The following is a 26,980-nucleotide window of genomic DNA, read 5'->3' on the forward strand; positions in this document are numbered from 1 at the left end:
TCAATTAATTCCCTATGAGCAAGCCTTTGATTCGTATGTATTAGAACCGATCCCTTTGATTCGTTATCATTATAGTCAACTTAAGTTTGTTGTACACAATCTCCGCAGAAAGTGCCTATGGTCGTGGGCTGTTGCATTAAAACCAAGAAATAACTGGCAGCCCGTGACATGACACACTCCTGGATGCCGCGTAAGACAGACTAGGATAACCCACCGCTGATTCACAGCCGAGCTATGACAACCAGGCACTACTTGGGTTATAGCCAACCCGTGAAATCAAACTCAGCGGATATGTCATCTTCCAAATTTGCCCTGTAACCCACGAGCTTGACTCAATGGACGCTCTCGCACAATCCTGTCACAGGAAGCAAGAAAGAGACAGTATGCCAAGCGTCTTTTCCCGGGACTTATGCTGAGTGTCCGGATCCTAAGCGGCGCAGCCCGAGGCAATTCCAGAGTCGTTCCGGGGTCTATGGGCAATCCCGGGAAGTAACCGTACCGATCCTAGCGAGTTTGTTGCATTTTCCATCTCGGGTACTGGTCGTCCTTGTCAAAATCCCCTCACGCTATCCAAATTTGCTCAGGTGGCCACTTTCAAAACTCGTGTATGGGTGGAACCCTGCTAGGGCTGACCTGCTCACGCCTCAATTGTATGGGCTGAAGAATCACAAAGCTTTGACTAAGGTAAAGTAGACCTCGAATGTTCACCTGACCTATACAACATGTACATTCGCCCCAATGAGAGCGGCAGCCGAACCTCCAGTGTCCCTCCTGCGCCAAATCATACTGTACACTTCAGTCAGAACCAGCCCACCCTGGGCTGCAGCGAGAAGGGGCTTCATTGGCTCAGGGCAGTTTGACGTCAGACCGTGAGCAGGGGTGAGTTGAAAATCATGTCGGATTCACCGAAGATACCTTTTGCGAAGCAGAGCCGCATTTGGGCCAGCCGCAGATCGAAAATTGACTTGAGTGCCTCTCTTAGACGTGAGCCTACCTGCCATCCAGACACCACCTGAAATCTGACTGTTTCATACTGGTTCCAATCGGGAATGATCCGCTCCAGACAACTCTTACACCTTGATACGCCTAGTCAGAGAATCAATCCCAAGTTTTGAGATCCTTTCTCGAACCATGGAGAACCCGAATATCCGCCAGGCCGAGACCTTACTAGGACTAACCCGTCGAACCGGCGAAGCTACCAGACGCTCACCAAGCGCAACCTCGGAGAGGGCTGCGTTCCTGCATAACAAAGTCGACAACCAAGCCCTTATGGTGAGTGGGAAAACCGAGCTCAAAAACGAAGAGATACACAAAACCAAAATCGAATTTCACTGCAACTCTATTCATATTCATAATGTTCAGGCTACCACGACCTCCAACAACCACGACGTCGCTCTGGGCAAGTGGTCATCTCCCCAAACGGAAGGCCCCAAACCTTCGTTCGAAACCGCTAGGTCCTTTCCAACATTGTCAGACGCGCAGTCGCCACTACCAGCAACAGCGATATCCTCGGCAAAGCTCGAGAGACAGGAGATGCACTCTTCACAAGCCGGTGAAGGAATAGAGCCAGCGGTCCATAAATCTTGTCAGGAGCCTGGCGAAAAGAATTTGGAAAAGTACCGGACCAAATTTGAGACTGATTGCAGCCGTATCAAAGGCATTTACCACGAAGTTCTCGGCCAGCTAGAGCCTCAAAGCGGAAGATCGAAACATAAAAAAAAGATCGGCCCGATCCGCCTAGAAATCGTTTCACAAAATGAATCATTCAGGTCAATCATCAAAAGTCTTGTCAAAAACTTGCCCAGGTTGCAGTCGGAAGATGTGGTTTCGGATTGCTCCCTGATTGGTACTGAGCTAGACTCGATTCTTGGGGGACTGGATTCCATATCCTCTCGCACCAAAATCCTCTGCGATAAACAGGAGGTAACACTCCCTATTACCTCTTCCCTGTGCTCCCTATGAGACTAATTACTGAACGTGCATGCTGCAGATGAACAAAGTCGATTTCAGCCGCACTAAGAGAGTGCTCCGAAAAGAGGTGGATGCTCTTAGCAAGAAGGTCGACAACCTCGAGAAGCTCACCTTGCGACTAAGTGCCGTTGACGACGGGAATTTTGGTGGCTGCCAGTCAGCGTCAAGTGATGACAGGCAGGGACACATTGGTATGCAGCAACTAGAGAGGCTTTGCATTGAAGGCCGCACATCTGCTCGACTATACGAATGCCTTTGTCGTATCTGCCCCGTTCCGCGCCACGATGAGCACACGGCATACATCAGACTGGAGCCCGAGAGGTCTGACAACATTACTGAGCGTAATCGACCTGAAACGGAATGTGACATGGCAATCAAGTCGACAATACGAGAGGGAAAGGCTCTAATTTGGCTCAAGGTGAGGTCTTCGATGACCGAAGCTGTCAGAGTTCAGCCAACAGGGGGGGACAATAACCAATCTAAACTCTTGCCGACGACAGCAGCTCTGATGCCATCTAAATCTAACGGAAACAATCCCCGAAAACGACGAGCCTCAAGTCCCGAAAGTCGTGCTTCGAAAGCACCAAAGACCAGCAGCCAATCCGTAAGGCGACGGTCCGATCCTGCTCCAAGCAGCCGGGATAATATCCCATCTGATGGTATCCAAGTTTGCCCCGAATACCTCGCGCAGCATGACGAAACAGACCATGCCGTCATGAAAATGGTCGACAGCAGCGGATGCGACCATCGCGTCTACTACTTGCCATCTGACAAGCGGCCCTGCGACAGCGACAATCCAATCAGTCTATCAACCCTGCTCGACCCTCAATATTGGGCAGGTAGAGAATGTCAGCCCGAATACCGTTACGGCAAATTGGACAAACTACGCCTTGCGAGACTCATTGCCGAGGCCGTCTTAAGATTTGACTTGCACGATTCTGACCCACACTGCCCCTGGGACAGAGACAGCGTCATATTCTACAGGTCCTCGGCTAAGAAGCCAGAGCCGTTCCTGGAGGTTCGGATAAAGAAGGCAGACCCCACGTTGGAGCCCAACACAGTTGGTGACCATCGTCTGTCCCTGTCTAGTCGAAGAATGGTCTTGTTGAACCTGGGCGTTATCCTCATCCAACTCGGCCTCTCAGAGCCCCAGACACTATCCTGGTGGACTCATTCCGCAGGCTTGAAGGAATCCCGGGAATTCATTCTCAAAATGGCTCTTGAAACTACGAGTAATATGCACCGCAGTTACTCGGACGCTGTCCGCCACTGCGCCACGCTGTTCGACTCCCAAGAGGGAAAGGACCTAGAAGAACAAAGCTTTCAGGAGAGCTATTATATATCAATCGTGCAGCCCCTCAAAGAACTAGAGGAATTTCTAGAGTCTTGCCAGTGACGAGCTCAGGATCCTTCGAGAGGATATTGAGATGCCTAATGCCGTCCTTTAGCTAAGAAACCTCTGCGACAAGGAGTAAGCATGGCTCGGGGCGACAAACAGGATGTCCAGGTTGGGAACGAGGTAGATATCAAGATAAAAGGGGGACATGGCAAATTATTAGTTGCAATCTGAGGTCAGAGATAACGTAATAGTATTACGGAATCTGTAGAAACTAGGTAGGATATAACGTGAGAACTTAATAATAATACCTAAGTAGATCTATTTTCGTATCTTTGGATAGAAGAGTCGCCGAGCTAGCACTTCGGGGGCTTGACATGGTCCAGACTCCAGATTGACGAGCGGCGTCAAGCTGGATACATGAATTTGCCGTCAGCAATGATGCTGGCTTGTTTTGATTGCTCTGGGCGTTTCGGAAACACTTCAAAAACATATCGAAGTTGTGGCGGCCGTCGTTATTATAGTGATGATATCTTGACCCGTAGATCCACTGATGATAGATGACGACAGTCAGCATCTTAGCCCCCTTCTTCGTTGTAAAGGAAGGTGAAACTTACACAGGAGTAGGTATCGCAAGTAAAGTGGCTGCACATTCAGTGGACCACTCTCTTTTTTCGTCGACGTATGCATGTCTGTTTTGACCTTGCCCTGTCTGCGGTTTGACAACGGGTTTTGGCCGGAAGAGATTCATGAGTTCCTCAAGCCGCCAGTCAGTTTCCGTGGTACTTGGCCATATCGATGGGTGAACCAACTTTTGGTGGCGTAGGACAATAGCGGCAGTGCTTGTAGAGTGACTGATTTATTTGACTTTTTAAGTTTGCGGCTTGTCACACGTCCCTAGTAGTTAACTCCTGCATTTGCAGCCTTTGAATCTCCAGCCTGAGTGGTTGTGGCTGTTCTTTAGTTACAGTGAGGGGATAAAAGGTTCGCGTTATAGCTCTTTTTATATTAAAATACACCTTTTATTAATAAGCTATTATTATTGAAATTACTATTCTGAATACTGTTTTAAATTCTATACAGTTATATACTTATCTAAATATTACTAAGAAACTTATTCTATTAATCTTAAACTTAAATACAGTTTTTTACCTCTTTTAAGCCTCCTTTATAATATCCCTCTATATTTTACAGATACTATTAGAAGTAATGGAATTTCCTTAAGCTTTTATAGTTATTAATTTTTTAATTATAAGTTAATTAATTATTGTTGATACTATTATTGGTGTTTTTTTTTTACTGTTAAGCTTCTAGTCCCCCCTCTGGGTATATGTATACTAGGGCACCCTAACCTCTTAATAAGTTAATTAATATTATATTATTTATTAGCTGTATATTTTATATTATATAATTAAAACTATATAAATTCTAATAAAATATTATTTTTATTAAAATCTTTTTTATTTAGTATCTATAAAAATAAATCTTAATATATTGTATTTTTTAATAATAAAATATTATTGTAGAGTAAATAGCAAACTTATTAACTTTTAGAAGACTCTTATTACAGCTAAGAATAATTTAGAATCATAGTTTAAGTTCTAAGCTATTTTATAACCTAAAAGGGTGTAGAGCAGCTAAATATAGGTTTGCAGAAGGAAGGAGACAATTTACATATAGCTCGCATTAGTTATATTTGCCTGATAGTATCGTGCAGTACTTTATCTTTTTCAGGTAACTTACAGTGGGATATTGAATTCCCTAATATCGTAAATCTGAGTAGCATCTACTGCTACTAAATTGACAGTCCAACTCTTACTTCGCAGCAAACGGATGACTCCGAAGTCATCCATCACTGGCCTTCAAAAACAGGATAAACTGGCTGGATAACAGTGTTTGACCCTTCAAACTCGTAGTTCCACGTCACCGGAAACAGGTCACCCACCCTTCTTCATAAGCTTGAGCCCGAAGATGATCGATTTACCAGGTACATAGGCGACGTGCCTAGCTTCCTCCCTTTGCCGCTGCGTTCAATGCACCTCCTAGGATGACCGATAAGACCGACACCCTATGGCTTCCACTGCACTCTCTGGCTTGGCGAGACCATGATGAATGATTAACTATAGTAAACTGCTCTTTCTTTGAAGAGAAAAACGTGGGATCACTTTCCGGTGCGTGAGGGGTAAGACGCAAACGCCTCGTAACAAGATGTATGAGAAATAGTGGTGGGGTGATGGGAGAGAATTGTAGACTCAATAGCAGGTGCAACGGGACTAGATGATCTGTGTTGTTATTTCGCTCTCAAAGACAAAGTATTTGCTTCTGTATTGAAGGCGTTTATATTATGCTCCCTCTTTTGCCTTATACAACACGAAGACCCACGAGTTGCCTATGTACCGCGGCAGCCAGGCCGGATAAAACCGACAAGTTGAGGTATTTTCCTAACCAATATTGCCGGAAATGCATTGGCTGATTGCTGCCTGATGTAACGCTGGGGAAAGTCATTTCATCGTTGCAACCTGGCGGTTCTTGGCATTGTGGATGACCATTGTGGATCATTCTCACCTCCATTGTTGCACTTTGGGGCGGCATGAAGCTACCCTGCATTTTTCTAGCTGTCAAGTCGGACAGGATCAAGCTTAAAAATAGAGTAAAAAAATAGAAAATAGTGAGTTTATTCAAACAAGGCACTCCATGACAGGCTGTTGTCCCTTTCTCTTGCCTCCGTTCATCAGGCCTGTCGAGAAAATATGGGGCTAATACGAGAATTCCATCCGTTTGCATCCTGTATTTTCCTTACCACGTAAGCGACGGTACTTTGTATACGAGAAATACCTGCATAAAAGACAACAACGCCTAGTACTCGGCCTCTCACTGGGCATGTTTACATATGACACTGCAGATTCTCCACTGAAGTAAGCGACATCCGCCCCGATCAGCCGGCCCGATGCTGACGGCAGAACCACTTACAAAAGATCTCAACAACCTTGTCGGATCATGCCTTCGTAACCCAACCAATACAGTGCGTTGTTACTTTTGAGTTAACATGCATTTGTTCACAGTGAGGCTGAACCAATCGGGTCTTATTGACACGGTAGGCAACCGCCGTACCGAACCAGGTGGACCTGGCAAGGATGAAGGGGATATGTCCGATAAACCACTAATGAATTGGTACAGGTGGGGATCCTGAGTGGGTAAAATCTAACAGGATGTGACTCTAAGAGGTGCATAATTTGCCTCCATTTCGCCCGTAGGATTCCAATACTAGTCGATATAGCCCTATTCAGCCCTTCGGCACGATTTAAGCGATGCCCTAAGGCCAACTAAATCTTGCAGGAACGGTGAGCCGAATGGACGACCAAAAGTACATGGAGCTTGCTCATCCGATACTACCTGCCTATTCGGAAGCCTATGCGGACCAGTCTTTGTTCTGGAGGCGCTGAGGTGCAACGCATCATGATGCCATCTGTACCTCGATTCAGCGAGTCTTCAGAAGCTTCAGACTGAGGATTGTCGTAGGGCTTGAGCATTTGGGTTCGTTCCAGGGCGTAGGGTTGAGTGTGTCGGAGAAGCTTGTGCCTAACATAGGCCGCTTAATGATGAATATACATAAAAACTGAACAATGCATTACGGATAGAGTCCGAAGATTGGCACGGCAAAAAGTGGAGAAACTATAATGCTTGTTTGTTTTAGTCACATACGAACGAGGCACAAATCCCAGAGTGAGATCAAGTGCAAAAGTTTTCCGTCGCATGTTGAACCTCGCCACGCTAACGAGCCGGAGGCTCATCGGAGTCTTTCTGCGCCTTGCGGCTATAGCCGATCGCTTGGCATAGTTACTTCTGGAGAAGATCACCGTACGTCAAGAGTGGGTATCAGACAGAGTTGAATGAACTGCCGTTTTGAGCTTGGGGATAGTTGAATACTGACGGCTTAACCATCACGAGGCTTGAATAGGTGACTTCATTGGCTACTATCCCTGGCTTACCAAGTATAAGCTTATGAGGTCAAATCAGGAAGGAACCAAGCGGCAATCAAATTACATGGTCGAGAAAACAAGTATATAAAGTGATGCCGTCGCTCTCCCATTCCAACTATCACCACCAACCATCTCCCAATCTTCCAGCCTTCACTCACTTCGAATCTCGGTAAGCACCCTCCCCCTCCATTTCCAGAACCCAAACTCACCAGTGACCAGTCAAAATCAAACTCCAGCCAACATGCGTTTCGACATCCTCGCCACTCTTGCCGCCCTGGCTTCCGGTGCTGTCGCCGACAGAATGGAGGTCTTCACCGAGTGCGCCGCCTTCGGACAGTGCAACAGTGGAAACGCCTTCTTCTACACCGACTTTGGAACCTACAAGGTCAACGCCAACACCGGCTGCCGAGGCACCGGCGTTCCCGGCATGGTCGAGTTCTGCGTCGACTGGGACCGCCGCCGCGCCCACTTCCGGTTCGACCACCAGAGCAACAAGCGCTGCCTCGTCCAGCGATCCGAGACTGCCTACGGCTGCAACGCTCAGGCGTGCTGGAAGACTACCTGGGAGGAGGTCGGCTGCAGCTGGAGGCAGGCCCAAGGGGACGCGGAGGAGGTTGCTAGCACCTCTGCAGCTGCTGCGACTGAGACTGAGGCGCCTGAGAACTAGTCTGCTATTGATGTCATATCTCCAGAAAGCTGTTAGTAGAAGTAGCAGTTTGTTAACTAGTTTTGTCGGTTTTAATATAGCATATTAAACCACCTGTGATCTTCTAAGAGTGGGTAGCTTCGCCTTGTCACATTTCAATCTGTAGCTCCGCTGCTGAACTGCACCTGTGGAACAAATTACCCAGTTGTAGCTGTACACAGAGTCTCCCGAGTATGATTGGTTATGGGCTGTGCCACGTTCTATACAACCTCCTGCTGACATAGCCACCTGCAGGAGATTGTGGTTGTGTGGAAGCGGGCGCAGCATGTCTTTTTGCTGGTAAACCGATCCGCCTCACACCCTCATGAACACACTGACAGAAGAAAGCTTTACCCAAAGAAAAATGTGATAAATCCTGAAATATATATAAATTACGGTAGTATTCGAGAGCGAGTAGACTATAGAAAGCTTAACAAGAGCCGGAGCGTCATGTTTGTTACTTAGCCTGCTATCAATGACTGGCCTTTGTATTGTGGCGCAGCAATTGTGAGGCTTGCCGTTCTATGAGCGCTCCATGTCTTGCACTTTGTAGGGTAGGCTCAGCGATTACCTTGCATACGGCCTTACCTTACGTGGCGGTTGCCTTTCGTGGGTGTCGTTCTACGTGTGTGGTGGTCATTGGCGACTTGGTTTTGAGGCAGAATTTGGAGTGGGGTAGTGTCAAGCTCGACAGGTTCGACGAAGGATAAAAGAGTCGTGGCGTATTGCTCTTTGGATTGATTCACCTGTAGAACCCATACCTCAGGTTATCCATGGTGATACCCGTATTTCATTCCACCCTATTACTCTACACGTCACCCTTCGCAGCTGCAGCCTATCCACGCCATGATCGAGGTGTTACTCGGTATTGCCGGGCTTATCCCACCGTTGGTCCAGTTCGCCGCAGTTTTGACGCGGAAGATCAAGAGATTTCTTGATACGGAGAAATATATCAAACGAAGGAAGAGTCTGGCTCTTATACGTCGTGAGATCAAGGCATGGACAGAAATGCTCTGCATGATCAGAGGCAGTAACGCACCGGAAGGGAGTGCTACAGCGAAACTTTTCCGATCATGCAAGACTAAGATCAAAGAGTACAGATCTGTGCTGCAGCAAATCAGCATTCGGCTTCGGGAATATCCCAATTCTGAGAAACAGTGGCTGATAGTGGTTGAGGTTCTTGATCTCCTCAAAGTCCTGAAGAACTTCAGTGAGGGCGGTGAAGTACAGAGATTGCTGACAGCTGTCAACACGTATGATGAAATGCCCCTCCCAAAACCGCGAGTGTGTGTTGAGGTACTAACCCAGACCATTGGCAGTGCAATCAGTTCAAACAGCAATTCCGTCATCAAATCAGTGCACGATCAGAATTCTGTCATGTCTGGGCATATCTCCGACATTCGGGCACAGTTGAATGAACTGAGTGAGGGACTCAGTAATAACCAGGGGACTATGAGTCTGCAAACGCAGCAGTCTCGACTGCAAATCGAGCAGTTCGATCAGAAACTCGAAATACTGGCAGATTCCCTGCTAGGCTATGACGGTTCTTCGACTGAAACAGACTCCGGTGATTCTCAGGCCTCGTTGCCGGAGGACGATCGAGAGGTTGACACACCAGTCACAACCCTGCACAGCGAAGTTTCTGATGAGTCGTCAGGTATGTGACCAAACATGACCAGAGAATGGCTGTTTCCTATCTGGCTATGAATACAATACTGACCGTTTCAGGGTGTCACTATGGCCGATCGAGACGCACCAGCATGTACTGTGACCAAAGCACCATGACTAACATGGTTGGAGTGGATCCCCCATTGATAAATGTGTACGCAAATTATTTCTTCATTCTTTATGTCGTCTTGCAATCATCTCTAACAGATATTAAGCCCCCAAATCACTTGCGGTGGCGATAACCTCACAGCTCGTATCGCAAAGCTATATGAAGAGATTGCTGAAAACCAAGGTTCTCTGGAAGTTGTCGCTGGCTCCTTTGATCAAACAGCACCGACTGGCTTCGAGGTCATGAAAGTGGATAAAAAGGACTGGCAACAAGACCGTAATTTTGCCACCTGCGGCTGGGGAAGTGACAATTCTATCACGCTCTACATTGCTCTCCCAGAAGGCCGTTTGAAGGACCTTGTTGAGATCTACGCCGAGGACTTTGAATCTGTTCTAAGGACCAAATCGACTACCCGGAGGTTTTCTGCCATATTACTGCCGGCAAATCATATCGTGCCTCCTATTCTAGCTTCTAGGTTCAACTTCCGTCACATCTTGAACTTGCATTACCCTCAACCCCAGTTAACTATACACTGGGACATGGCATCAATTGCCACAAAAGGTCAAGTTTACGTCCGCCTTGGTCATATCAAGGAGCTCTACAAGACCATCGAGACGGAACGCCAGGGCTATTCTGGATGTGGGCTGCCTAAAATTCGCAACATCGTCATATGCATTACCATTCCTTGGGAAAAGTATTCTCAGTGGGCCCGGGGGAAGACAAAACACCATGGTCTGGACGCGCTGTGGGAGCAGGGAATTCTTGCCACCCTCCCGGTGATGGTGGAGCTAGCAGATGGTACGAAGGAGCCCCATGTGTGGTGCTCGAAGAAAACGAAACCGAGTGCAGAGCCCTGGTCAAGTGTGAAGACCGTCCATGCAATCTTTCAAGAGGTGAGAGTTGAAGGACCGCACCGACTACTTCCCTGCTTCTTAGTTTCGCTGACCTTGACGCCAGTATGTACACCCAGATCTTCCTCCGGAAACAACTTCACGGAAAGAAACGAGGTTTTTCGTTGTAATCCACCAAGCAGGGGTCAGGGACGAATGGGTCAAGGTCGTACAATCTATTCTCTCGAAGGATCAGGAACGTATACTGGAGCCGTATCGGCTTAGCGATGATGTTACGCCCATCGATATAGCGGACCTGACACGACACTGCCAGCAAGAGACGGGTATTTTTGACTAATTGTGTTGGTTTGTCTTTGATGATCTAATCAAACTTCTGTCGGCTCCCTCAAGGTGAGCAAGTTGCCGGCACAAGAGTCTTTGATGATCGATGGATTTCCTTCTTCTCGATGGATGATGATGTTGAATGGAATTTGTTCTCCACCATCAATTCTCAAGTTCCCTCTCATAATACCTAACTGAATATTGAACGTCGTTGGTAAATTTTGTGCTTCAACCACTTTCTCAGAGAAAGCATATTGACCCTATCACTAGTCATTACTTCAATTGAACAAGCCAAATAAAAAACACCATCTGCCTATTGTCCACCGTGTCTCTCAGCCCTAAACTCATAATATCGATCCCCTGGACTCTCTTCAACAGGCCAACACCTGATTTTGGTCGCCCCTCCGTCAACCTGCTCCAGATTTACCACCCGAGTTGCCCCCGCGATGGAAGAAAATGTCATCTCGCGCTGCTTGTCAATCCCGTCCTTCTGCATTGCAAAGATGCCGTACGCTACAGCCATCGCCGCAATGGCGAACGATGCAAAGTAGACTGAGACAAGGACTGGCCAATGATAAAAGAAGAAGGCGCCTGTTTTCTGCCGTACACATTTGTATCGTGTGTCTTCGCCACCCCTCCCTATACCTGAGCGTCTGGTTGGGTCCGCGGCCCACGCCACGACAGCAAATTGAGGATCCGAGAGTAGAGATATAATCAAATCCTCGTAGAGGCGGCGCACCTGGTGCTGTAAGTTGGGAACAGGGAGAGATTCATGTCGATCAATGAGCTTTGACGTTGTGATGAGGCCTTCTGCTATAGCTTCTGGCCATGTGATCTTTCCAGCGAGTAGGTCGCGCAGCTTCTTGCCAAGGCTATGATATGCGGCAACTTGACGATACCAGCCGTAGTCTGACTTTGGAGTGACATACTTGCTGTCCGGTGTTGCATAAGTCCTATCGAAAGTCCCATCATCGCTGAAGTTTCCTGCGAATTTCGTGTTGATAATCTTTTGCTTGTAGTCTCGCTTGGTCACATTGTACGTCTGAATCCCCCCCGTGTAGTTGAAATCGACCGTGTAGTTAGTTTCCCGGTGCTCACAGGAGAAAATAACCGCAGTATAATTGGTGTTCCATGACTTCTGGCTCCTGTTGCGCTCATGTTTTTGAGTCGTATCTTCCACGGCTGCATACCCAATCCATATCATCGGCTCTGTTCTGAATGCACCTAAATTTGTAGGGAACGGCGGTGGTTGTGGTACAATGGCACTGCCATTGTACGTCGCGATCTGCGGTCGAGCATACTCTCCGTCCTGTGTGATCGCCTTATAGCTTAAGTTTCCAGTGGGAACAATATCGTCCAGTTGAACAGGGTCAGAGGGATCGGCTTCTTTATGCTCTGTGCAATAATATCCTGGCGCGACAAAATGAATCGTGGTTGAACAGTCCCAACCTTTGCCACAGATATCCGCGGAGACATTTTCCCTTTGAGTTGCTCGGTTTCTAGAGATAACGCCAGAGGAAATGGCCCCGAGATAGTTGGAGGGTTGGTCCCAATACTCAAAAATGTCCAAGGCGGTTGAGTTTTTGCCTTCGTAAAGATTCCCACCTCGATAGGTCTCATTGTATTGTGAAAGCGAAAGACCGTTCAGTGTGTTATTTTCCGTTATCCAAGGAGTTCGCCAGCTGTCTTTGGACTCATGGGAGAAGTTCAGAGTCCGGACCGATGGGCACGTAGCGTTAAGGTCTCGAAGAGTACCCGGGACAACATCGAGGGTTGCCGACGTAAAGATGACGACAAAAGGGCTTGCCCACATATACATGGCAAGAAACATGACCAGGCGAGACCTGATCCATGCTTCTCTGTTGAAGATTTCCATGAAATTGTGAGCAGACCCGAACAGAGAGTCAATAGCTTTGACGGAGCAGCCCTTTTGGCCAACTACCCTCCAGGCTACCTGCTGGTGGGCCATCATGACAGTTATGACGAAGTTTGCTTTGGCAACGAAGGAGATGAATTGGCCTAGACGAAGCCACCATTGTTGGTCCGTGGCCTCGCGACCATCGAGGTAATGGTAAAGAAAATGGTGACCCAGAGCACCGCCAACTCCAAGTACAAGGCCGATAATCATGGACCACTTGCTCTTGAGGGCCTTCTTCCACCAGGGTTCCGACCGGAGGAGTTTGTTTGTGCTGGAGTGAAAGACACCCAGGGTAGGGCTAGGTTCGGCCCTGTTGAAACCCATAAGGCCCATTTGGCTGTCATGTCTCGAGGTGAAGACAGGAGAGTCTCGGAGATTGGGGCTCAACGGATCAAGCCATGGGGAATGTAAATTCGAAACTGCGTCGCTCGATTGATATGGAGATCGGGGCGATACTGGTTGCCAGTGTCGCCCGGTCGATGGATCGGAAGGAGACGGGGTAATTTCAGGCCCCATTTCGAGGTATCACCAAGATTGGCTAGATAGTATTGAGTCGTTCAAACGAAGGAATTTGTCTAGACTTACAGAGGCTTCTAGGCTCAGGGATTTGAAACGAAAGCAAGCCATAAATCTATCACATAATCCAGCGGCTCTACTCTCTTTGCCCACGTAGCAATCGCGAAATAAGCACTAAATTTTCAGCTTCTGCGGCTAAAGGTGCAGCTGTCTGTGGTGGGACGCCAGTAAAAGTCCAGACCGTACGCCAGAGCTGCACTTTTGGCCAGGAAAGCCTTGCCGCTTGCCAAGCCGAGCAGTGTTTGGCGAGGAGACTCGTATTTTGTGATTGAGCTGCGAGGGAGGGACGAAACATAGTAGACCAACACGATTCATCGTCTCAGCTCATTCGTATGTATCAGCTGGACTGCTGGGCTGAAGGCGTTCCCTCCTCCACCATTTCGTGCCAAGGAAAGTAAGGCTGTGAGTGCCGGGTCCCGAGACATAGGGCTCTCAATCTATGCAAGCTGGGAAAGATGACGCGGCCAAACCTGGAGTTGGAGAGAAGGGGAGACAAGATAACGGATCAACAGATGGCGTTTATGTGGCTTTATCTTTCCTATGTTTTGGTGGTCAGCTGCTGGCTCATTCGCGTCCAGCAGGCAAAACAATAAAAGCGGCGAGAGCTGGTCTCAGAGTGCGCCTAACCACCCGAGACCACCCGATAGCGGCGTACATCTGATGGTACCAGACCGGCGTACAGCTTAAATTTCAAGCTTAAAGTCAAGTTTGACGATTGGCCTCTGCTTCATTGTCGAAGGGATCGAATATAAGGAGACGTACTCTCTCGTCAAGGCTACAGGTCACCTTAAGACTAGTACATCTGACCCAAGCTTAACAATTCCCAGCTCGGCTGAGCTACACCAACAATGCATTTCCATGGCGGTCCTTGGCGTACACGTTGACTCTGAACTAACCACCAAACATCACCCGGGTGCTGGCCCCCAACAAGTGCACGCTCTGTCGCACCTCAGCTGGCCACCATGGTGGAAGGCGTTCTCCTGATAGCGCAGCCTGTACTATGCCCTGGATAATGAATGTGACACTCTCGGGTCCAGATCAGATTGGTGGCTGTCTTTTGTAATTTTGATTCTCACCGCATTTACTAGCCATATTGAGAGTGGGGTTGAACACTGCAGCTTACTGCATCTGCTATGCTACCAACAAAAGCAATATGAATCGCCCTTGCTGCTCTCTGTTGCTCCTTGCCGTTTGGAGGCCTGTGGCGGTCCAGCTGGTGCTCACATGAGACACGGGCGAGTAATTATTTCGCGCACATCAGTCATGCCGTCGGCAGACTGGGAGTGGCTTGCGTCAAATGTGAAAAACGGCGTTTCAGCCATTCTGAGATTCCTTGTTCTTTGTTGTGATACTGCCTGCACTGTCTTCCTAGCTAATGTACAAGTTTCCGTAAAAGAACGCCCACATGCGTCAGGTAGTGCAACCAATCCGCTCGCCGGTTCGGAAGCCGATAAACCAGAGGAGAGAGCATGGGAGGCTCTGCGGAAGCGACAATCGCTCCAACAGAGATGTTATAACCGTTGCCATCTCCTGCGGCGATGGCAGTGATAGGCACTAGCTGATCACCTCATGATTTTTCGAGCAGCTAGATGTTAGCAGAAGAGGCCGTTAAATTGAGTAGATTTACCACTCTACGACCGCTTTGATATGACGTTGAACTAGAGGCTGTTGAGTTTTAGATGGGTGGGGTTCAAATGTTACAAGAGGAGTCACGCGAGGCTAGCCAAAGGGCTTGTAGGGAAAGCTAGGGATATTAGTGGGAGATGAACTGCCTCTGAGCAATGCTGATTGTAAATTCTATGCTTAATAGGAGTAAAAATGCAGATAAAAGCCTTGGTTGCTTATCTAATAGATGTTCAAGGGTCAGCATTTAAGAGATGACGATGATGGCGGCGACTGGATGACCAGGATCCCAGAGATCTACACCCGAAGTTCTAGGTCCCGGCTGCAGTTCGGGCTTGATGTTTGGAGATGCCTACTGGTTACTGCTAGAGATGGAGACGTGGGGACTGACACGCTCCATATTCCATTGGATCTGAGCCGCGAGCCGAGGCAAGTCATTACTACCCGGCCGGACGTCACCAGAATAACCGAAGGAGATCGGCACTTGAAGCCTTCCAACCGTCCAGAAAAATAAGACTACAGATCACTCTTCAGGATTTTCTATCATAGTTAGAGATTTATTCCAACCCTATCCCCTGGGAAGACGTGTCGCGTTGGCACAGGATCTTCGGTCAATAATTCGCACAAATATGCATCTTCAATGTCCAAGCTATTTCGAGCCCTCCAAGTTAAAATCCGATGAGCATCGTTATTCCTTGAAGCCTTACAGGATAGCTGCCACAGCAAATGGATTGGCAGTGAAGGTCCCGTTAGGATCAGCCGTACCTCTTGCCTTGCCCAATCTCTGGTACTTGTCTGCATCGTCGTAATAAGCCTTCCAAATCTCCTGCTTACCCATGTCCCAATCACCGTACGAGCCCCAGAGCAAACGTCTGTCCTGCTTACTGAAGGAGCTCGTAGGACCAACCATGACCAAGTCGTTCTTGGACTGCCATGCTTCAGCATACTTCTTAGATTGTTCATCGGCGTTATGAAAACAGTCCAGTGTCTGCACTACTGTGGAATCTCTCCAGCTGTAGGAGGTTCCATTATCCTTGTTTGCATAGAATTGCGATTTATTACCCCCGAAGCATTGGATCTGGACAGAAAGCTTGCAGTTGAGATAGACTTCGTAGTCCTTCTCTCCTGGGTTACCCTTGAGCAGCTGGTCCGGGTTGAAGATCAAGTCAATGCGCTTAGCCACAGAGTCAACCCAGTTATCCTTTACGAGAGTCTTGGAGCTTGTAGCGTAGGTTCGCTTGACGTAAGGGAGATCAAACTCTCGTTCTTTGGGGAAGATCCACTCTCCAGTCATTTTAGACATGTCCTCTTCGAACTCGGTGATGACGAGAGTCTGGTTCTTGAAAGAGCGCTTGAGATTGCGGAATTTGTTGAACCAGGCATCCACAGTCGCGTCATATTTGTCGTCTTTGCTGGTAGGGCACCATTGCGCATAGACTACGATGACGGCGGGGAAGCGGCCATTGAGCCAGTCCAGAAACTCATCCGCAAGATCGTTCTTGATCTTGTCTTGAATCTTTTCCCATATACCGGCGTCTTTCAACGAGGGAAACAACGTGGTGATGGGAAAGTCCGTGCTGAGGACGCTGACGCAGAGGTCAAAGCCTCGCGGGACGGTAGGATCGTCAGCCATTTGTGCGACATTGGTAAGGAGCTTCCTGAAAACTTCGTCGGAGTATACCCAGAGCCCTTTGATGCCATGCGGACCCTTGAATCCGTTTGGACCAGCAACAGTTCCCATGTAACTCTTGGCCCGGTAAACCTCGACGATATAGTGTGTGATGATGCCGAAATTGCCCGGACTACCCCCGAGTATGCCGTAGAAAAGCTCGGGGTTGTTTTTCTTGGTGATGTCCCGAATCACACCGTCGTGGCAGACCATGCGAACGGTCCTAATATTGTCACCAAAGAGGCCAAAGCTACGGCCAAGCTGACCATAACCGCCAGTCTGACCGTGGCCACCCACACAAACAGAGGCACATTGTCCGTGTGGAACAAACAGTTGGTTGTGCCTCAGATATGTGTTCAGCTCACTCATTGTGTTGCTGACACCGACATACACCAATGCTCTGTCCTGGTCGATGGGGTCGCGGGGGTTCAAGATCATCAAGTCCTTGTAGGTGTTGCCAAGGTCGATCTGGATATTTTTGCCGCTGGTGGATGATGCACCGCTGTACTGGTGGCCACCGCTCTTGACAGCAATGGAGACTTTCTGCTCTCTGGCCCAGTTCACAGCTTTGATGACGTCGTTGTCTTGCTTCGGCTGGACAATGAGATCGGGGTACATATCATGGTCCTTTTGGTGGGAAGAGGTTGCATATTGCTCGTTGAAAAAGGAGTAGTCTTGCTGCTCGTCTGCAGTGCCATCGCGGGAGTATTGCATCCCCGCAAAATCTTGAATTCTGACCATGATTGCTTTCTGAAGGAAGTCAAGTACAATTCGGCTGCAGTCTGCGGATCAGGGTTTAGCTGCGAGAGCGACCTAGTCTTATACTTTTCTAACAACTCCCGGATCAACCTGCGTGGCAGTGCTAGTCTGCGTAATGGGCTTCAACTCGGCATGCGTAAGCTCAAGTGAGATACTGCTATTGATTTGGTCTTCTGCATTTGGCAATGATGACTGAGACATGGCTTGAGTCGAATGATCACAGACCCTCCGTCACATGCAGCTGACAGCCACCGCGTTTTAGGCAGCTTTCTACAGTTGCGAGCTTACGAGCATTGAAGTGCTAAAGTCTTGTGACCAAAGGAATCGAAGGTGGGCATTTTAGGCAAGGATTTATGACGAAATGGATACATTCTTGGGGCATTCGGACAGATTGCCCTGTGCAGAAGTGAAACTGACGTTAGGCAATCCGTCTTTGAATGGATATGTCGCAATCTTTTAAACTCGTGACGATACAAACTATCGAGTTCATATTTAGTTACTGAACTCGCAATACCCAAGAGGTATTTCTAAACCTAATTTTCATTCTTTTGGCGAGGTGGAAGCAAGAGAAGTGTGACGGCCATAACTCACATTGGTCATGGGAGAAGTAGCTTGTATGCTTACCACACACACACCTGAACTAGTCGGCGGCTGATGCGAGACATCGTATAGATCACCACCGCAATAACCCCATTCGTCACACCGAGTCATCATTGGCACGACAAAAGGACCTCGTCCATCAGCCAAGGCCATGGCGTAAGCACGGTAGAGACACGGGACAGCGCGGAAGTGTCCGATACGCTGAATTAGGATCTGCATAGCAACGATGATGCCAGGATATCGGTGCTGACGTCGCCATGAAGTGTGTCCTCGACCTAACACAGAGAGAAGAGAATGAGGTAACAGTGCCAGGCAGCTTTCTTGTTCTGTCACCACATCTGCCATTAGAGGCTGCGGGTTCTGTAGTTTTGGTGGAGGCCTCACTCAGACTCGTCTACACAGCATAGATGATCGACACTCTTTTGTTGTAGGCGAACCGGTGAAAACCGATGTACCATTAATAGGACTCTCTGTCTCATTCACTGATACGCCTGTCCGATACGAAAAGCTACCTTGACACTGTTAATGAAATGGAGAGGCTTCGGTCGAGCTGACACATCATCACGCGTGGCAGTGGATGCAGCGGCACAAGACCTGGAGAGATCTCGGCGGTGATGCGGCGGCGGCGGCGCAGTGCTTAGTGCCTGATGACTGCAGCAGCAACAAGGGAGAAACTGCACTATTTGAGAGATGATGAAAGAGTTGTAACGCACGCGGTGGAGCTTCTTTTGGTTAATATGGGCAATACAACCAAGTAAGGCTGAGCAATGCACATTCTGGGAATAATCGCATATCATTCTGGGTTGGAATTGCATTTATACTGCAAAGTAAACTGCACTAGCACAGAAATCTATATCAAGTCTGACATGGCTCTTCCAATTGGACACACAGTTCGTTCTCGATGTATAGATGATGGTATTCATGAGATAACTGCGGGCGCTGGCTATTCAACTGCTGCGTGATGCAGCTAGAGTTATAGCGCGCTCCAGTGGGATCCAGCGGTCCCTGACCCTTATTGGCAGAGTCTCTACAGGGGGTTCCGCTCGTTACAGGGAGCGTCCAGCTCCGGCTGACATATAGCTGGAAATCACTTCCAAGACGTCAGAAACCCAAAGTGATATATGCGAGTGGATGAGTCTCGAGCCTAGAAACTAAATAAACCACTTCGTCGCTTTCCCAGCGGATAGACCAGCAGTGCACTGATGAAGAGCCCAACGGCGATACCAATAGCGATCTGAATCATTGAAGCCGCAACATCGAAAACCACAGTGTTCAGTGACTCAGTCTCAGCAGTTGTGGTTGTTGAATTGTCCGAACTGGACGAATTCGTGAGCATATTGGCCGTTTGCAACCCAGTAAGCAAGCCGCCAGTTGAAGCCAACCCACCGGGCACTTGGGTAAAGATTGCGGGAATTAAAGTCGCCGCCGCGACGCCGTGCCGGATTCGAGAATAAAGGTTGGCGAGTACACCAACGGCCAGAGCGCCGAATGTGTTGGAAATTTGGGGGCTAGCAGCGAATTTGATGCTGCTGAAATAGTTGACAATATACCCAGCGGAGGCAATCAAAACCATGACGGGCATTTGGCGCCATTTGGCTTGGTAGAGAATGCTGATGCAAATAACGAACAACGGGACGAATATGAAGCCCCAGAAGCTTGGGAGGGGATCTTCACAAGTAGTCGCCGACGTTGCATTGTTGTCAATTAGTCCGTAGAGAGCCGCGCCGACAGTAATGCCGAAACCGAGCAGGAGGGAGTAGATGATAGCATAGACGATACGGATGGAGCCTGGGATAATGGCGCGAGATTGCAGCTCCAGAGCAGAGCACACTATATGCCACGGTTAGTTCACTATCTCGCTTCCGAAACAATTAGAAGTATCAGTACTCACAAACCAAGTACCCGGGGAGGAGCATAACAATGCCTCCCTGAGCAAGGGCCGAGAAGCAAAATAGAGATCCACCTCTTATGCTCCCGAATGCTCTTGCTAAGAAGCTCACCAACACGGTGGCGGATACCTCCAAGACATTGTTGTAAAGATTCGACTTTGGGGCCACAATAAGCTGCAGCACTCCGACGAGACACCCAAGAAAGAAACAGAGCGGGAGATCGATGAGGCGAGCCTTGAAAGAGAATGGGGCCGCCGTCGCGCTCGTCAAACCAAAGATGAGGACTCTAAACCAAGCGTGGAACTTGTTTTTAGAGCTGATCAACTCGTCCAACTTTCGAGTGCCTTCCTCAACACCAATAACGTCGTGCATCACCTCTTTGTAGACGAGATGCAAATCCTTCAACTTCCCGAGATCAATGCCCTGGGCGGTGCGGACAATTCTGACCTCGGTCGTGTGCGTTGATCTGTCGTCAAACGAAATGATCATGCATCCTGGAAGATACAAGAACTGGCCGTCAATCTCGAGAACCCTGGCTGTCATTTGCAGATACTCCTCGAGCCGATGGGTAGGCGCTCCAAACATCATCAGCGCGCGGCAAAGCCTGATGATGTACTCCTGTCGCGCCAAGGTCTCGGCGATGTGCACCGTGATGCGGACTTCCTCCTGATGCAAGAATGCACTGAGACGCGAGCTGCTCCCTGTCCGCTTGTGCGCGTGCTTCTTCTTTCCGTTGCCCCTTTGGTCGTCGTTGGCCATGTTGGGGTTTGCAAGCCGTGCTGAAGCTCCGACGAGCGTAACCAGCGTGTCTTGCGATCGGTTTTGATTGTACCATTTCTTGCGTGGAGTGGCGGCGCCGGACTCAGTACCTGGCGTGCTCTGTTCTCCGCTGAACGAGGCCACTGAATCTCGATTGCGATGGCCAGATTCTGGAGGTTTGTAGAGCGTCAAGAGCTGAGAAAGTACACCGCCTCGGTAATGTTGCGGCGGTGGTACACTATACAATCCGCCGTAGATACCATCGTTCACCTCTGTCGGAACAACGTGTCGACCGCCGGGCGTTTGATGGCTTGGTCCTTCATTCTGCGCCCCCCTCCCAAAACGCTGAGTGTGTGCTCGCACAAGATGTTGCGCTTCTTGCTGCAAGGGCTGATACTGGTCCTCTTGGGGCTGGCCCTCCTGATGCTGGCTCTTATGGAGGTCATCGCGAGCATGAGGAGCATATCCCAAGTCTTGAAGGGGGATGAGCTCGCCCTCACTCGTCGCCGTCTCGGCTTCGGAGTCGAGAGAGTGTCTGGAATGTGCCACGGGTAAATCGTTCCAGACTTTGGCGGCCACTTGTCTAGCGCGTTCTTGCGCAGCAGCAGCAGAGCTGGCCTTTTCAGAATAAGGATCCAACTCATCACTCATGTCCGGGACGGTTTGTATGGAGTTTGAGGAGTTGCCACGCAGCACGGATGGTCTCGGCTTCGGTATCGGGACTTCTCCATGTTCCAATAGAGGCCCAAACGCATTCGCAGTTGGCGGGGGTCCAGTGACGGCCGCAGTGCTGTTGAATCGTACACGACCCTTCTCTTTCTTCAGTGCGGCGCTTGATTCGCCATTTTTGGGGCTCGGCGACCCTTCCGGGGAGGTGAAGCCATATCCTTCCTTGGCCTTGGGGCTGGACCCGGGATCAGGGTCGTCTGGAGAGGAAGGAGAATTTGATGAAGCTTGCATGGGATCTGAGGGGCTTGTTAACGAGCGACGCAGTAAAGAGAATGGAGGTAGTAATCAAGTCGAATCTCGAAATGCTTCCAATGGCTATAAATGTGTGTCTGATAGAAAACTAATTTTCAAGGGATGTGACACCCGCTCGTAGTCGCGACACGTGGTAAAAAATTCCATCTTGGAAGTGACACCTAAAGATCGTGACTGGATCTCCGGACCGGCCGGCATTACGACACAGCCAAGGGGCAACTCCCCACTTCGGCCGGTACTAACAGGGTGGCATGACGTCGAAGTGGATGTTTTGGGTGCGTTTGGTAAAGCGAGACGAAGAATCTGTCTGGGGTCTTTTACTCGTGGAAGAAGCTTGCGAAGCTGGTGATTTATATTATGTAAAAGTGGCGATGATCGCACACAGACCGGGCTAAGCGTGGAAGTGTGCCCTAATTTAGATATTTAGATCGCCCCTCAAATAACCAAGTACTGGGTGGAGTTGGCCATTTCCCCGCGGATCCCGAATGTGAAGAATTGGGAGAAATGTGTTTGTATATTTATGATGGGAGATGCAATCCGGGACATTGGTCAGTAAAAGCCAGCCAAGCCTTTACTGGAGCTGGGAAATGAGAGGCCTGTGATGATGTACGTCGAGTGCTCCATTGGCGGTCTAGCTCAATTGCATGATGGTTCGCGATCAGGATCATCCCAGTCCAAGGCCCAAGAGCGGGTCCCTAGTCTCCCCAGGTCGATTCTGACACAACTGAAATAGGAAACCGAACGACACGTTGTGCAGCTGATGTTCGGGACCTGCATTGTTCGCCCCCATCCGGCGGGCAGGTCTGGCCTTGGAGTCTGTAGAAGCGTATCCATCCCACCGAGTGTGCTCTAGACTAGCATCTCAATTGACCTCCAACATCCCCAACATGGCGGCATTCAATCATCCATCCAGAGGTGACACAATCGCTCGATGAGGAAATCGGCTTTCGTTCGGCGCGGCTCGGGGACTTCCGGACCCTCCAGCCGGAATGCTAGTCCGTCGCGCGCTTCTGACCAAGCTCTTGTGATCGACTCGGACCACGTCAGTCTGGTGGAGCCAGTAGAGAACAAGGTGATCATGTGCCGAGAGGGGCGATCTCGATTGTAATGAGCACTGAAGTAAATCATCTTTCTGTCGGGAGGGGTAGGAGCTTCACTGGTGATTATTTCCACAAGACATGCCTGCCTGTAGTGTTTTCACTCTGTCTCATACGATAAATATCTACATCAGCCAAGGCCGTAGCAATCTGATGCATCAGTATTGGAATAAGCACTTCGCACGGATTTATCGTATTCCACGAAGCTAGTATGCCCGCAGGTTAACCTAAACTACCTATCTACCGAGCCTATTCCTCTACCGAACCTATTCTCTACCTGGGATGTATTTCTACCTGATGACCGGCTCAAACTGCCTCGGTTGCACCAGCAGCTGCTTTCACATCTTTCTCTAGTTCAATAAAACACAAATCCTCCGGCAAATCCAACTCCGCGACCCGGTCCCTGGGAAAAGGCGATGTTTCGCCTGTCTTTTCATAGCCGCGGCGCATGTACCATTTGATAAGCTCTTGGCGCGTCTCAAGGGCGTTTAAACCCAGCTTGTTAACACCCCAAGTCTTCTGACAGTAGTCTTCAGCATAGGCGAGAACCTGACGCCCAATACCGCCACGTTGACAAGTCTGGTCAACGGCCAGCATGGAAATGCGGGCGAGGTCATCGCTGCGCTTGAAAACCTCAACGGAGCCCACGAGTGCGTTGTTGTTGTTGTCGGTGGCCATCAGGATCGCACCGTCGGGCTTGTTGATTTGTGTGATGATTTCTTTGACATCTAGACGGAAGCTCTCCCCGAGTTTCATGTCCGCTGTCCAGTCTTGTCTGCTGTCTTCAGCGCGGAATGCGGATTCCACCATTGCTTGAAGCTGAGACGCATCGTCAAGAGTTGCGATGCGGAAATGGAGGTCATTGTTGGCCATTTTGATCGAGGTTGTCTAATACAGTAGGCAGTGCGAATGTTGTGATGCAAATTATTTGATGCGCAATATTGTAAAGTTCAATAGGAAGAAAGCAGTATTTATGTAAGAACGGATTGGAACATCGCCCGCTATTCTGCGCCGGCGAGATATCACGAGAGTATAAATCAGCTCAAAATGTCGTGGGGGGCGCCTTTTCTCTCAGGTGGCTCACAAGAACGCTCCATTTTAGGTCAGGTCATGTCACAGGAAGGGCGTTATTGACATGATAATGATGGTTGTATTGCGGCCTATTCCCAGCTCTTTCGAATCCTACAGGGCTATGCTTCGGCTAATTAGATAGATACTGCCGGGTTAGACCGCCTAGTCTGGTCCTGCAGGCACCAGATGATTCGAATCCAAAGATTGAGTGTCCGTTCACGATTTAGAGTAAATCGGCGAAAAGAAGCTGTGTGATATTGCCTTCTTTTAATTTTACACTGAAAATTATAGAAGAATAGAGTTTTGATTAGTACATAGAGAGGTAAGCCTACATGCAAGATTTGTGGTTCACTATCGCCTGATTTTTCGACTTATGATGCAAGGCCAAATTGCCCAGAAGCAGCCAGTTCTCATACTGTCAACCCATAGCTAATGTTTCTCTTACAGCAGTCCGAAATGAAATTGATGGATTTCCAGTCAAATTTATTCCGTGGTTCCATCTTGGAGGGTGGCTGTCCTAGTACGGCACCCCAAATGTACGATGCTTACCCTATACTAACTGCCAAGGTCAGCTGGAATAACACTTGTTCAAGAAGAATCTATAGATCTTATTATCACTGTTCATAGAGCAGGTGAGAATTTGTAACCAACTATATTATGATGGAAAGAATCTATGAGATATAACCTCTATCAAAGCCGTAATTCTTATAAACATGCCTTCTGGGAACAACGACGTGCCTGGAACACGCTGCCATAACCAAACAATGCTGTATCACTATTTATGCACATTTGTAATGAATTTGCATAAGCTCCAGGTTCCTTGGTCAGCAACACACATTAGTTTCCCGAAAAAATTATTCGCACACTACGGGCTGTGGCATGGATTGCTCATTGGGATCCTGATTACCTTACTTACAAGAACATGTCTAATAGAAGCTGATCACAAAGCTGAGGTTCATAGATCAAATAATTACCCGGGCTTAATTTCATATTTCAACTGATTAAATAAGACTAATGAGCGACAAAACTGTTCGAAGTGACCACTTCCTCAGATGCAATTTATTCCCACTGCATCTCCCCGTTGCAATCTCAGGCAGCAACTTAATAGGTGTGGAGATAGTCACCGATGAAGTTGCCACCAAGCTTAGCCACGGAGTCAGCAATCTCACCAGCGCCGAAGGACCTGGCGAGAGTCTTGGCCCACTCAGCAATGTTGCCCTGAATGGTGGTGATCATGAAACGGTGCTACCATCTGGATCAGTAACGTGAACGGTGTAAACCGATAAAACTCTTACCTGGTAGGGCTTGTTGTCCTTGTCATGGAGGGCGACCCAGCGACCGTCTCCATTCTTGTTCTTCTGGCCATACTGGAAACGGTCGTTGATGTTGACAACGAAGGAGTCTGCCAGGGCGTTAAAAATACTCTTCCGGCTGATTTGCGATTGGTGACTTACTGCCCTCCTTCCTGGCGCCAGGGATCTTGCCAATGTAGTCGCCGCTGCCTTCATCTTTGTAGAAGCGGTCCTGGATGTAGAGAAGAACATCTACATTTCCCTTAGACTGGTTCGTGGCTCTGACGATGTAGTATCGCGCAGTCCGGGTCCGGAAAGACTGCGACCACTGGAGCTCCTGAACAGCCATTTCAGACTCCGCATTATAAGCGGGAATGATGAGGGTGTTGCCGGACTCGGGGATAGACATGGTGAAAATTGGGTGGTAAATGAGATTACTGGGTAGAGTAGTAGGGTGCTGGAGGTTGATTGCTGAGTTGGTGATGTGATTTGAAAGGACTGATGAGAGCAGCAAGATCGCGGACCTTAAGTACTTTCTTGTGGTGAACTTGGGAACAATACCCAGCTGGACTGCACAGAATGTCTCTCATCGCCGTGGCCAGACTGCCGAGTCGGTAGCATCCCTCGCATGCTTGGTGATGCCATCCATCAACACTACGCAAATCTCTGCACGCAGACTACGCCCAGTGAGTAATCCAGCCAGCAATGGATCCAAACTATTGATTCACATACCTGAACAAACTTGCTTTGTGGGGTTGCGCCATGTGACGGCCCAGACGTTACTCAGCTCGCCACATGGAGAAGAGGCGTTCGCCGAGGATGGCTGAGCACGCCAGGCGGCTACGCATGTCTCAGTTGCCCCCTTGCCGCATTAGTTGATCTTCCCGTTGCCGCTAGTTGTTGCGAATGACCAGGTTTGGGCGCCACATTGTATTTGATGGCGGCCGACTGTTGGGAGTGAGAGGCACCGGACCACTTAGTTTCTGTGTGTTAATGGCGTCTGAGGCTGTACAAACAATAGGAGAGTGCTTTGATACTTTCTTGGCTCAGCCATCCTTCTTGCCAGCCAAGTATATTTACCTCAGCTATTGTCACCCCATGAGCTCGTTCATTTCTTTTCTGTGGAGTGGTCCACGAGAAGTTAGCGCGGCCGGGAGTCTGTGGCACAAAACGCTAGCGTAGATGCACGCCGCGAGAATAGGTCAAGTTTAAACCCCACAGGCCCTCTTCGCGAACACGAAATGGCTCCGAGGAAAGAATTACTCCGAAAAGAATATAGTGATCCAATCTAACCTCCAAAGCCTGGTCACATTTCAATATAACTGCCGTGGCTGGCTGTAATCCACTCGTATATTGGCCCACTTACCAGATATGTCGGCTATCTGCTAGACTGGTGACGCGAGTAACTCCGGCTATCGCCACATTAAACAAGGGTCCTGAGACTAGCAAAAGCAAGATCCGGATCCTTTATTGTAGTCTAGACTTTTCTAAATCGATCCTCACTGATCATTGATATGTTGTACTGCAAAGAGCTCAAATGCTTGGGATTGTGGCTAGCTGATGATGCCCCTGTCGAATATCGTTTGACGTGCATCTCTCCTGCATCTCTCCTGCATCTCTCCTGCATCAGCTTGTCGTGTGATTAATACTCGCGGGACACCGTGAACCCCGCATTCCTTACTACATGTGACGACCGCATGGTTTTCGAACCACGGCAGTGTCTAGTTAGTCTTGAGACGTCCAGAATTGGCAGCCGAGTGTCAATGTGACCTACAGGAATTCACTAGCACATGGTGATGAGCGGATCGCCCGAGCCGCTATGAAA

General features: G+C 48.9%; 8 protein-coding genes across 8 annotated transcripts; 3 read left to right on the forward strand and 5 right to left on the reverse strand.

The window, feature by feature from the left end:
• Window positions 1-14: 14 nt before the first annotated feature.
• Window positions 15-3,367, forward strand: BGZ61DRAFT_472965 (uncharacterized protein; the record flags this gene model as incomplete). The annotated part of the gene is made up of 5 exons (XM_046248399.1): window positions 15-33; window positions 365-684; window positions 800-869; window positions 1,091-1,923; window positions 1,991-3,367. 5 exons carry the CDS (start codon window positions 15-17, stop codon window positions 3,365-3,367), a joined length of 2,619 nt encoding a protein of 872 aa, XP_046109008.1.
• A 3,990-nt stretch (window positions 3,368-7,357) lies between these two features.
• On the forward strand, window positions 7,358-7,954 carry BGZ61DRAFT_513757 (uncharacterized protein; the record flags this gene model as incomplete). Its single annotated transcript, XM_046252187.1, has 2 exons — window positions 7,358-7,456; window positions 7,507-7,954. The coding sequence occupies exons 1-2, from the start codon at window positions 7,380-7,382 to the stop codon at window positions 7,952-7,954; spliced, it is 525 nt and encodes a 174-aa protein (XP_046109009.1). The 5' UTR covers window positions 7,358-7,379.
• Window positions 7,955-8,818: 864 nt separating this feature from the next.
• On the forward strand, window positions 8,819-10,937 carry BGZ61DRAFT_472967 (uncharacterized protein; the record flags this gene model as incomplete). The annotated part of the gene is made up of 4 exons (XM_046248400.1): window positions 8,819-9,629; window positions 9,701-9,794; window positions 9,856-10,642; window positions 10,707-10,937. The coding sequence occupies 4 exons, from the start codon at window positions 8,819-8,821 to the stop codon at window positions 10,935-10,937; spliced, it is 1,923 nt and encodes a 640-aa protein (XP_046109010.1).
• A 297-nt stretch (window positions 10,938-11,234) lies between these two features.
• On the reverse strand, window positions 11,235-13,355 carry BGZ61DRAFT_343425 (uncharacterized protein; the record flags this gene model as incomplete). The annotated part of the gene is made up of 1 exon (XM_046239595.1): window positions 11,235-13,355. One exon carries the CDS (start codon window positions 13,353-13,355, stop codon window positions 11,235-11,237), a length of 2,121 nt encoding a protein of 706 aa, XP_046109011.1.
• Window positions 13,356-15,613: 2,258 nt separating this feature from the next.
• Window positions 15,614-17,483, reverse strand: BGZ61DRAFT_442295 (uncharacterized protein). The gene has a single exon (XM_046244707.1). It carries the CDS (start codon window positions 17,446-17,448, stop codon window positions 15,742-15,744), a length of 1,707 nt encoding a protein of 568 aa, XP_046109012.1. The 5' UTR covers window positions 17,449-17,483; the 3' UTR covers window positions 15,614-15,741.
• A 1,403-nt stretch (window positions 17,484-18,886) lies between these two features.
• On the reverse strand, window positions 18,887-22,029 carry BGZ61DRAFT_411474 (uncharacterized protein). The gene is made up of 2 exons (XM_046243268.1): window positions 19,958-22,029; window positions 18,887-19,896 (listed from the first exon to the last, which is right to left on the reverse strand). The coding sequence occupies exons 1-2, from the start codon at window positions 21,672-21,674 to the stop codon at window positions 19,211-19,213; spliced, it is 2,403 nt and encodes an 800-aa protein (XP_046109013.1). The 5' UTR covers window positions 21,675-22,029; the 3' UTR covers window positions 18,887-19,210.
• Window positions 22,030-22,881: 852 nt separating this feature from the next.
• On the reverse strand, window positions 22,882-23,918 carry BGZ61DRAFT_442298 (acyl-CoA N-acyltransferase). The gene has a single exon (XM_046244708.1). The coding sequence runs from the start codon at window positions 23,663-23,665 to the stop codon at window positions 23,099-23,101; it is 567 nt and encodes a 188-aa protein (XP_046109014.1). The 5' UTR covers window positions 23,666-23,918; the 3' UTR covers window positions 22,882-23,098.
• A 907-nt stretch (window positions 23,919-24,825) lies between these two features.
• On the reverse strand, window positions 24,826-25,803 carry BGZ61DRAFT_123077 (uncharacterized protein). The gene is made up of 3 exons (XM_046237051.1): window positions 25,321-25,803; window positions 25,159-25,265; window positions 24,826-25,108 (listed from the first exon to the last, which is right to left on the reverse strand). Exons 1-3 carry the CDS (start codon window positions 25,562-25,564, stop codon window positions 24,965-24,967), a joined length of 495 nt encoding a protein of 164 aa, XP_046109015.1. The 5' UTR covers window positions 25,565-25,803; the 3' UTR covers window positions 24,826-24,964.
• Window positions 25,804-26,980: the final 1,177 nt, after the last annotated feature.

This window comes from Ilyonectria robusta, assembly GCF_021365365.1.
Source record: "Ilyonectria robusta strain PMI_751 chromosome Unknown BGZ61scaffold_3, whole genome shotgun sequence".
NCBI classification, from domain to species: Eukaryota; Fungi; Ascomycota; class Sordariomycetes; order Hypocreales; family Nectriaceae; genus Ilyonectria; species Ilyonectria robusta.